General features: G+C 43.0%; 1 protein-coding gene across 2 annotated transcripts in view; it reads left to right on the top strand.

Moving 5' to 3' along the window:
• Positions 1 to 11,897, top strand: part of LOC1275514 (phospholipid phosphatase 2) — a 51,300-nt gene extending 39,403 nt beyond the window's left edge. For both annotated transcript variants that reach the window (XM_061657741.1, XM_061657740.1), the window contains exons 3-6: positions 4,010 to 4,168; positions 4,260 to 4,330; positions 10,389 to 10,686; positions 10,771 to 11,897. In XM_061657741.1, the coding sequence (XP_061513725.1) occupies positions 4,010 to 4,168; positions 4,260 to 4,330; positions 10,389 to 10,686; positions 10,771 to 10,953 (711 nt within the window). In that variant the 3' untranslated portion in view covers positions 10,954 to 11,897. The remainder of the gene's footprint in view (positions 1 to 4,009; positions 4,169 to 4,259; positions 4,331 to 10,388; positions 10,687 to 10,770) is intronic.
• Positions 11,898 to 12,288: the final 391 nt, after the last annotated feature.

Here is a 12,288-nt window from a genome sequence, read left to right on the forward strand (position 1 = left end):
TAAAAAGTAAAAGGATCACGTAAACACATAACCAATCGTTGAAAAAACTGATGAAATTGATTGCTGACATCTCCAATGTCTACAGAGTACTATTGCATGACGTGTAAGATCAATTTGCTTGTGAAGAGAAGATGCCTGCAAGAGATATTGTAAAGCATTTTCTTCCTATTTTAATGTTTTTGATAGCGTTTTATGTGCTTCAAACTGAACAGATGATTGGAGAACGTGCTCATGGTGGACCGAACGCTCTGTTTCACTTCGGGTCTTTAGGACTTCCTTTAGGATATGTGATCTTCCAAAAAGCTCAGTAAGCCCTTGGTTCTATTGAAATTAGTAACCCGCTTAGGGTACCGGGGGCCCTAGGCGGTAAGAAGTGCAGAAGCCCGCCGTAAATCGTACTATAGGCTACCGATCTACGGGGCCCCAGGCGTCCGCCTAGTTCGCCTACCGTTAGATCCACCGCTGTTTGAAATAGTTATTGAGTAGAAGTAGTTATTTGTCAGGATCTAATGTGCCAAATGTTAGCCTATTTTCTGGAGGATTAGCATGCAGTTTACTGCTGGAACCTGATTCCATACTAGAAACGAGTTCTTCCAAATCTTCTACTAATAATTAACTCAACTAGCTCCAAACAAGAACTAGAAACACGATGATTCAAAGATCTCCTGTTGAGCTCCAATCAGTAGATGCGGCTGAACTCTCTATTCCTTACAAGGCAAGGGGAATACAAATCCGCATACTCATTTATTTTACGTCCAATTTCAGACGTGTGGTGTAGCACACATGGTGGCAAACAGTTCCCAGCGCCACAAATCAAAAGATTAAATTTATGATTCCAGACAAACGACTTCATATTGACACATGTTTTCCTGCTCCCGAGACTGGTGGGTTTCGGGAGGGTTGAATAGATTGTGACCTTGTAGCGAAAAAAAATCATATCTCCTCACACACGGTTCCTATTTCACAGACCAGATTGCCCCCATTTGGGTGCCACCTCCTTCCATTCCCCGTTGTTAATGTGGGATTGGGATTATGAATTATTAATGTAATCATTCTTTCGCTCTTCTTGCCTTCCACACACGTATATATCAATCCATTGTGGCTTGACATTTCGTGTTCAACACGTTGAGCATAATTAAAAACGCATCGAGCCGCGTCGGTAAACCACATCGTTCCGCTAATCCGCCGTATTGTTATCAAAGTTGGACACGGGTTCCTGTCTCTCTGCCTCTCTCTGCCTCTCTCTCTCTCTCTCTCTCTCTCTCTCTATGTACTAGTCTTGCCAAACAATGTAGGCACCAAAACAAAACCACCCGTCGCGAGACGATGCAAATGTGAACAACTTTTCGAAACGTACAAGCGACCGGACCAGCCGTCAGACCTCAGGGACCTGCCCGGTAGAACATGATGTACCAGGCCCACCAAACGCCACTGGACACACCGGGGGGACACACCGACCGGGCATGAGCATTTGTGTAAGCGTTTTCGTTCGATCGCGTGCCCAGCGTACACGGAAGGCTTCCTTCGCTTTCCCGATACGATCACCACCGTACACGATCACCGATCATCATCATTGGGCTGTCGTTTATCTGCGGCAGCTATTAGCATACCAGTGCCAGGGCCTTCGCGCGCGCGCACCACTAATCAAACACACCTTCGGAAGGATGTGTGGGCTGCAGCTTCACAGCCCCGCTATAGGGAATGGAGAAGAAAGCCAAACTCGTCGTTAAAACACGTTTTCTATAAACACGAGCGGTTCTGGCGGTTCTGGCCGTCGTTGTCGTCGTCGTCGTAGCCGTTGGATACGGCGGTGACGATCACATAAATCAAGCACGCCCAGGTTCTGTTGTGTTTGCGCTTCTTCCATAACCACCCCGGTGGAAGGTGGAAATTTAAATATTTTGACCTCTTCCCATCCCCATCGGTCCCCCAAGGGATGGGCGATCTTTAGCACGATCGCGATCGAAGAATTTAACTTCAAATTTGCTTCCACTTCCTCCCACCGTGTCCGATCTGCCCGCGAATCGAAGGGCGTTTATATGATGGGACGTTGTGTGCAATAAAATGAATTTCGTGCAGCCATTAAATTAAACCCCTCGCAAGATGATGATGGTTCCCCTTCAAGCAGCACCCCGGAAGGCGAGATTAAGATCGTAAGCGGTCGATTTAGAGGAGACCGCATTTAACGGGTACGGGTCCAAAGGGACACCAATCCCGTTTCACCGCGTGCGGCGTGCCCGTGATCGATAGCGGAGAGGTGAGAAATTACCGAAGAAGATGAATTAATTAAAGCCACGAAACGCACGACCGGCCAGACGATCATGACACGGACCTGTCGGATAGATTATCGACTTTGTCGTCGAATTAAAACAGTATGGGTCGTAAATTTCTCGCTTTTCCTCCCCACTTCGCTTATCGTACGCTCGTACGCGTGATGGAATGAGCAGTGTGACACGAGCAAGCAAGCAAGCAAGCACAATTACACGTTGGGTGGTAAAATTGAATCAACTTTAATGTTTTATGAGTCTCGGCTCTATCCCTATAAACCCTACGACAAAGTGCAGCACACCCAGCCAGACACGCCACACATTATCGGACGATAGTTTATTGGTTACTGGTTCGAATCTATCGATGTACTCTTCGTGCCTCTCTCTCTCTCGCTCTCTGCATTGTCTCCTGTTGCTGGAGGACTGGAGGACATTAGTTCCCCCTTGCATACCATTAGGGGGTTTGGGTGTGAAATTGATTGGATGTCTTGATTTGATGTAAGTTTGGGCAAGCTTTTTGGGATTCGAATGCTTACACAAACGCATAGAGCGAATGAGGGATTAAATTACATCAGATTTATAACTCGGAGATGTAATGGAGGCACGTCGATCGAGCTTCAAAATTATTCAACTCTAATCATTCAAGCTTAATGGTGCGTTGTTTCTCTAAATGGCTTTATCTTTTTTTCTCCGCTCGTAGGGCACTATTCCCTGTTGTAGCTAGATTCATTTTTAGGTTTGTTTGGTTGGCATTTTGAACGCACCCTTTATTGGATTCTTCTGGAGATAAAAATGATAATTTATACTGAAATTGTTGGTTATTAAAGGCGGACCTCGCAACCATCATTTGATATCTTTAATCTGTTGATTCATCTCTGACTTGAATACTTTGCGATGCTACTTGCAAAATGTTTAATATAAATGTAGTGCATAAAGGTACTATCTGAACTTGATATACGATTCATAATTTGCAATTCCAAGTGTCTTATTCCTTTAATTAACCTGAACTCTTTGAGCCACTTGTTCGATCATTAAATTCCAATATATATCGCCATTGCAAACAGCGTCGCAAAACATCTTCTTGTCCATTTGGACTTCCCCTTGTTGGGGCCCATCTAATGCGGGTACGGGGCTTTAGTAGAACTAGATTCGGACCACCGTCCGATAAGATCTGATAAAGCACCCCTAGCCACAATTGCCTTTATCAAACCTCCACACGCACACCCAGTTTCTATTGATAAAAGCAGCAATCAGTGTAGTGCCATGCCCTTCAACAATGTCAACAGCAGTGAGACAGCAGCGCAAACTTCATTCAACCCCTCATCTTGGGCGCGTCTTGGCTGAAGATATACTCTCTGGAGCAGCCAGAGCAGCCACTTGTAATAATTCTTCAAGTGAGGCACACACACGCGCTGAAATATTTACCGTAGGGTACGAAAGACACACACACTCAGACTCAGAGTTGATAAATGCACCTCGAATGCACCTCGAATGCAGCTTTTGCACCGGAAAAACCTTGACTCTGCACTATCTACAGAGTGCGGCTATTAATCAGCTATAATTTACCAATAGCCGGATCTTGGATCTCTTGAGCGAATGTTATTTTTTTGCACCGCGAGACCCCATTGATTGAGGTCTTGCTATTAGTGTGTTTGTTTATTTTCTTTTTCTGTGTTATCACCCTATCAGTAAGCTATTTTTCAAAGGGATTTTCTCACGTTTGCTATTGCCTACCTTTGCAGATATGGCTGACGGAAGCGCTGCTCTACACGCCCTCGATCAGCATGAGCAAAACCGAAACCGAGTCCCGGGCGGGCGGTTCCTGGCGGGAGGCCTGGTACTGGTCGAAGAAGTACGGCCGCGGACTTATCACCATGCTAGTCATCATCGGTACCATTAAGGTGGGTTGCTTTTCGTTCCGTTCGTTATCTTTCATAGGAATTTTGCTGGAATTAAGGAAGTATTTTTCTGTGTATTTCGGCTATTTTACAGATTTTCCTCGGCGAACTGCGACCCCACTTCCTGAGCACCTGTCAGCCGGACGTGGAGTGCAAGGGCACTGAGTAAGTAATACCTCTTTCTACACTACACTACACTAACAGCACTATCTCAACAAGCTTAAGCTGCCGCGAGCTACACATTTCAAGATGAATTACAAGCGTTGTAATTTTTGGCTCTAACCACCTACAGCTGTAACGTCTCCTTACGCTTTGCTTTGTTTGCACAACATACAATGTGTGTTTGTTTTACAAACACCGATCATGTTACGCTATGATCTCCATCTCCATCTTCGACTGAGGTACGCCCGCCCTGCGGTGGATCTTGATTTGCGGTTGCTCTCGAGCAAATGTTTGTACAACCTCAATCACATAGATGACATATTCTGATGAATTAGGCATCTCGGGCGAACTAATCTCGAGTACTAATATTTAATGCTTGATCTCTGCACTGAAAGCACAGTCGGTTGATAAAATGCAGGGGTCGGCAAACTTATTAAAAGAGAGCAAAAATGAGGGAATCCAAGGAATTAATTTACTAAGAGGAGCTTTCGGAGGGGTTTATTAGCTTTTTTTAAGCTTCCTTTTTAAATTCGACAGAAATTTACATTTTTCGACAGTTTTTAGTTGTGTAGTCGCAGGAGGCGTTTAAAAATTTACGAAAAATCGTTTGAAAAACATAACAGATTTCCTTTCATTAGGAAGTAACAACATTTTTAAAATATAGGTCTAATAAGTTAAAAATAAAACCGACGGAAATGGGGTTTTCAGTTACTCTTTGCCGTTAAATGAGTCAAAAAGGCTTAGCGCAAGAGTTGAATATTTGTGAAGCAGATATCAGAGTTTAAATTATGAGCAACTACTACACTACTTTTCCGCATTAGTGTCATTGAATGTCAACTAATGCGAACCTTGATGGTTTCTGGCCCGAATTTAGGTTAAATTATTACAAGATGGGCTGGACGGGTCCGATGGAAGGATTTGATAAACTACGGAATACTCCTTTAAGCCTACATTTACTCAATTTACTTACTTACATACTTAGTATAAATAAGTCTAATAGCATTTTATTAGATCGGCATGATCACAATGCGCTGGTTACGGCAAGATTAAGATGATGAATAGGAGAATATTGGTTGTACATTGAACAAAGGTTGATTGAACAAAGACAGAGCACTCAATTTAATTGGTACATTACATTAGAGAGCTATTTCGTAAACTTTGCATCTAACACACTGAAACACTGGTGTTCTAGAAACACAAGGAAAAGCAAATAAAATCGACCCAAAAATGAGCGTTTGAGTTCGATTTTCGAAGGGGTGATATTGTTTGCAGCAAATAGTCATTGTTTGAAATTAGACTATACATACATTTGCCTCGAAAGGTGTCATAATTTGTGCGTCTTTTGCTACTTGCTCGCTTAGGTTGTCACATAGGTTTAGAACTAATTTCGGAACAGATTTGAACACTGAGCTCACCACAATTGTTGCCACAAACGATGCCTTTCTGGACAATATTTATTGTCCATGTTTTATTGGTGGCTTATTACTTTCTGATACTGATGCTCCTGATTTACTCTCGTCCATCTCGTTGTATGTTCCCTCTCGTTCCCTTCGTCCTCGTGATCCTCTGTCAATTGAAACACGTCATACTCTCTATACTTTCAATGATCCTATTCTATCCTGTTTCAGGTTGTTTAACCACTTTTACTATCTCTTTGATTTCGACTCCTCTCTCAACTCTTTCCGTAACCGTATTTTTTCTTCTAATTCTCTTTAATTATTCTTCTAAGTTTCTTTAAGTTTTGATAGTCTCTACGCTCTACCTTTGTTTTTTTTCTTTAATTTTTTTGCTAGGTCTAGACTAGTTTAGTTAGGCTTAGTTTTTCATGAATTATTTTGTTTATTTGTTAGGGTTTATTTAGTTTTAAGTCTGCCTTATTTAGCCTTGATGGCGGATATTGTATTAATAAATGAAATGAAATGAAATGAAATGAAATGAAATGAAATATTGACACGCTAAATTATTCAGTGATTAACATTCCACAGACAGATTTTTTTTTTTCGATTTTTGTAAATACGGATCTCTTGGCTTTGTTTTAACATCATCTTGCCGGTAAAACAAACAACAAAACAATCAATCCAAAATCAACAATAACCACCACCATCTATCACTGTCCTGTGTTGTGTGTGCAAAATTGGTCTCGCTCGCATCGTGTTTGTACACTTCAAGTGAAGATGTGCGCGAAATTCCTCAACCGATGTGTGTGCAGACGTTGTTTGATTGTGTCTGAACCCGATCAGACATGACCGGTCCCCGGCACCCCGGGAGCCTTGCTTCTCGTAGGATTAGACACCATCTGCGCGGGGTGGTTGAAGCAGCGCAGCAGCAAACCCACCGAACAGTTCCGGTTTAGTGAATGATTTACAAAGGAATGTTTAATACGGCTGGCGCCTTCTCCACAACAAGCCTTCTTCTTGGGCGAGCCACGATGCGTTAAAAGTGTGGGGTACGGCATGCGTAACAGGATAATAAACGGTGAAGCTTTGAGAAGTGTGTTGCGCTGGTGTCGCACAAACTCCCTTTCTTCGCACTGTGTAATTGATGATTATTACATGGGTTGATGGCTTTCGTCGCGGAATGAATGTTATCATCGTGTGCTGTGTCGGAATCTGGCAATTTGCATCAAAATTTATGTTGTCACTGGATTTTAGAGCAGCGATAAAATTAATTCTTGTCCACCCGAACGGAGAGAGGTATCAATGATCGCGGGTTGTGCGATCATTCGATTCAGTTTGCAAAGCGAGGCAGACGATTATTCTTAAGCTGCTTTGGCAGTTCGCAAACCTGGCACCAATATGGGTGGAAAGGCTTCAAAATGGCAATTTAAATTCATTTTTGTGCTATTATTATAAAGCCTGTAGAAAAATTCTATAAAGAAAATGCCCATTATTCCCACTACAAGCCTCTTAAAAGATGATTCCTTATAGATATGACTACGATCGTCTCTCCTTTTTGTCTATGGTCCATATCCTCGGAAGCTTATACCCAGACTTGTCTGGCTGACTGGCTTTTATAAGCGGCTTACAGAAGTTACAGACTTCAACACAAAGCTGCGCGCACCACTTTAACACTGCCAAAGAAGGGGGTTTAATTTATGATCGCCATCGAATTGCATACTAGCGACATATAAAACTATAAACTTAAAATGCATTCATGGTAGGTTTGCCTTCACCGTCTGCATGCATCGGGTTTTCGGGAGGATCCGACGTAGTACTGCACTGTTTCCGGTCCGGCCAACAATCCCTCCATTGATTTGTCTGTCTGTTTATGATCATTCTTTGCGCTCCCGTTCCCTCCTAACACGATAACATGAACAAGTGTGGGGTCCTCTGGATATAATATGTAAAAAAAAGGAGGGAATAGGTTAAATCGGTCATAAGCTTTAATAGAGCCATCCGTCCGCCAACACGACAACGAAGCGCTCAATCCCCCCTTGCAGCTACAAAAGCTTGTCATTGAGTGTTAAGTGCACGGAAATAGTTTATTTCAATTCAACCTTCCTCCCCCGACGATAACGATTTATATATGGTACCTAGCTGTATAAAAAATCGTAGAAACAACAGCCAAACGACACAACTGCACGATTTAATCGTAATCTTTTAATAACGCTCACAACTCACAAAGCGCATTGCGGAAACGGGCCTACATACGCGCGAAATACGCGTGTGTGTGGACTTACACCGTAACGGACAGAGGGCGTCACTTTTGGGTGCGCAAGTGCTTCTCGTATTCGTCCATCGGTCATTGTCACACTATTGCGAGGGAATGTTCCTTTCTCACGAAAGCGGGGAGGCAAGTGTTTGTGTGGGCACTCATATTTCACTAACTTGCGAACGAGAAGAGCATTCATTATATGCCTCACAGATGTTGTAACGCAATGCCTGCCTAGTGATGAATAATGTCTTTTGACCTTAAAAGTGCGTGAAATTTTGCCCAAACTGAGCTTAGTTGCCAGTGTTTCGTTCAAAGAAAGGACCGCCTCTAGTACGCAACGGGAGGTCCAGCAGATCTTTCGGGTTTTCGGGTCAAAGCGTTCCTTGTAGTGGCGCATATTTGCAGCCTTATCTTCAAAATTTTAGGGATAACGGCGGTTATGATCGATAAAACCGATAGGTTCAGACGGTAGGACCTCACATATGTGAGTTAGAAGGTTTAATGCATGAATGGACTGAGCTCCAAATCGCTTAAAATTGCTAAAAAATGTTTTATGCATGAGTCACGAAGATAGTCAAAGTCGTTCTACATGGATAACCCAAACTAGTGATGTGCATTATAGGTCAGAATGAGTCAATGAGTTAAATCTTCTAAGTGAATCAGTTGAATCAAAGAGTTTTGATTCTACTCAGTAACTGTACCAGTAGCACCAATCTTACAAAATTACCAATTTTCGAACCGAATTTTCGATTAAGTCCCGGCGCCTATTTTTTTCTTGTAGCGTGTGATTTGCAAGTAAACCGAGGGTCCGTCGGTCGATAGTAGTCGGTCGATCAACTTCGATTCTGATACTCAAAATATTAATCCGACCCAAACCATAATTGGCTTCGACTCCGCAATTTTGAACGAATCCGAATCAGTCCGGATTAGCGGTGTTAAAAATCATTTTGAAGATCGGCTCATTTCAGGTTCCGGTTCATACAGGTGATTCGGATCAATCATTCAATCGTTCATTCTCTGCTGAACCTGTCAGTTAATGCAAATTCTGCTGTAAAAGAGAAAGAGAACATCTTTTACAGAGCTTTTCCAAGATTTTTTGATTGATTCCCATAGTTGTTTGGTCCATTGCCACAATTTATGGAAGGTTTCTCTTCTTTTTTTGAGTTATATTGATATCCACTAAGACGATATCTAAATTAGGAAAAAGGATACAAAAATATATAGGAAATGGTGGATAAATCGTGAGACGAACCCAAAAAACTACGGGAATCAACTAATACATGGAGGAACTTCTGTATCCACTGCTGTTCAAAGGCTGGCAGAGGCAAAGCACGAGGCGAAGAGATGCAGTACGCGTTAACGAGCGAACGAATGAATGGGCCAGCCATATTTTCATCATTATTGCCGAATGGACAATACAATCGCTAAAGCTGCATCCACACGATTAGCGCAGAAGAGTCAGGGTTTCAAATTTTATAGAGAAGCTCAGAGAAGCGATGATCCGGATGTTTCAAAAACTAAAAATGAAAGCTGCTCACTTGATCATTTGGAGCATTCGATCTGTTTCTCTAAGAGAAGCGATGATCCGGATCTTTCAAAACTGATGCATGTTGATTGACTCGCTCACTTCACAGCTCCGGATCATTTCAATGAATCCGGATCTTATCTTACATCTCTTGTCCGGATCATAGTCCAGATGGGTCCGAATGGGTCCGGGTAGACACGAGTCTGAACGAGGACTCAGCCGGAGTGATGTGGACTGATCCGGACTTATGCGAACCCATCCACATTAGGAGTCGATGAGTCCGACACTTGAAGAGTGATTTACAGGGTTTTCCAGGGGTTCTCATAGTTGTGGGACACATCCTTGACTCTTTCCTTTTGGAAGTGAACTCCATATTTTGGAAATTGGACTAAATTGCACCCTTTTCGGACAGGATCCTTGAAAATTCCTATTGGTTTTGTCAAACAAGGTTGCTATAGAATCCTATAACCATTACATTAAGTTCATTTCACGTTCGACAGTGTTAATAAAGTGTCCCCCAGATATGAGAACTCTTGGAAAACCCTGTAACTCTCCATTCTAACAAATTAACTCTGAGTTAATGCACCCAAAACCCAATTTTACAAAGTAGATTGTGAATCGTTTGAAGCAATTATAGTATCCCTAATCCCTAATTGTTCCCAATTCTTTACACTGTACACTGTTACCTGTTGGCAACCAGCATCTTTATTTGCATTTCATCTCTGCAGCTTAAAGAAGCATTGAAGTCTTCTGTTTCACAGAATCACAAAAAAGAGTAAAAATACAAAAAATGATGTTAATACTCGGAATAATAATCTACACAAAAGATAATCGTACTAACTGTCTTTGCTTCTTTCCTTCCCTCTAATTGCCCACCGCCAGATTCGTCAGCTCGTACACCTGCACCAACAGCGAGGAAAGTCTGTACTTTGTGCGAGACGCTAGCAAATCCTTCCCCTCCGGACACGCCGCCATGTCCGTGTTTGAGGCCATCTTTCTCATCTGGTACCTGGAGAAGCGAGTGCCCCGTCTGCGGACCCTCTTTACCATTCCGCTGTTCCAGATGGTCCTGATGTGTTGGGCCGTGTTCTGCTCGCTCTCGCGCATCACCGACAACCGGCATCACTGGTGGGACGTACTGGCCGGCACTATAGCCGGTTCAATCGCAGCCTTTATGACGGTAAGGCTCATAAGAAGGGAAATGGTAAATGGTAAATGGTAGCAGCTTTTCTAATCTTTCCTTTTCCACCCTTTTCCATTGCAGTGTCTGTTCGGCTGTCAAAACTTCGACGCAAGCAAACGGAAACGGAAGACATCGCTGTACACCGATCACGACCACAAGCTGATTAACAGTGGCGGTGGCGGTGGTGGTGGTGGTGGTGCCGCCACCCTCGGCACACCGCTGCACAAGGAGGAGATTAACCTAAACAACGTGATCCACGCCTGACCGTGCCCGTGGGGGATAGCGTTAGGCCGACGGACAACACGCAGCTTCTCCGCTGTCCGTATTCCACAGAAACAGTATTTTGCGCTACGTATTTTTGTATGACACGGGTTACGATCGTAGTAACCCCTGATGGTTGTTTTTTTTAGCAAAACAAAAGCCTTCTCCCTTTCCATCATCACCATGGTTACTATCCATCCTTTACAGATGCGTCATACGCGCCCAGGGATGGTGTGCAGGTGTTGGTTTCCTACCACTGGCACCTCCTACCAACCATCCCCAATAGATCCGTTTTAACAATCAACCCCCCCCCCCCCCCCCCCGCCGTTTGCCCCCGGTATATGACGGCGACGGTATTGTGATATTATTCAGTAAGTCATTAACGTATGTGTTACACTACTACACTCACCCCCTCCACCCCCAAAAAGGCGCATCGCAAACGGTGGTAAAAATAAAATCGCAGCAACACCGCCGAATGCAGTGCTGCATTCAAATTCAAATTATACAAAATGTGCCAAAAGTTGAGAGTCAATAATCTGTCGAACGACGAAACAGCAAAGATTTTAACTGCGAAAGTACGCGGGGAGAATAACGGGAGACTAGGAAAAAAGGATGATTATACAGCAATAATAGCAAAATAGTGTACAATTAACATTAACAAAATGGCATAGACAGTAATGAGAGTAATCATACAATCGCGAGTAATATAAGCATACAAAAACAAACGTGTAGGTGGTGGGCCTTTTAAAGCCCGCTCTTAGCATACGTTCTTCTACTTGGCGAAGTTTAAAAAACAACAAAGTCACTCTAAAACTAATACTACTACCGTACTACTCTAAGGGAGCGGGAGCACGATTGGGGGGGTATAAGAAGGTTTTACTGTATTTGATAGGCAATATATTGCAATAAATATATTAATGTATTATTTATAAATATTTAAAACCAAAGGTCGGGATGTTGTTTTTTTTTTATTTTGAATAAGAAAGTATAAAGAATAAAGGGCTTTGATCGCGAACGAAAGTTGATAACGGAGCGGATAATTTAGTCAACCGGTTAGCAAAATTCTAATCCAATTGCATTTTCTCAATAGTAATCTTCGCTATCCGATCGGGTTGGCAGTGGAGTGGAATGGAGTTTGCCGCCATAGCAACGTGGTTAGAAAGTCGAGCGGTGGGTGGTTTTAATTGGGCAGTCTTATGTTGAGCATGTTTTGTTGACACAACCAGGAGACCGTTTTTTGAGAAACATCCAAAGGAACCATCTTCATATCATGACATGACCCGACCCGGAACTCGGGTGATGGCCCGTCGGACGTGGATAAGTATAAGCGATGTCTAC

The sequence above is a fragment of the Anopheles gambiae genome, chromosome 3 (genome assembly GCF_943734735.2).
Source record: "Anopheles gambiae chromosome 3, idAnoGambNW_F1_1, whole genome shotgun sequence".
NCBI lineage: Eukaryota > Metazoa > Arthropoda > Insecta > Diptera > Culicidae > Anopheles > Anopheles gambiae.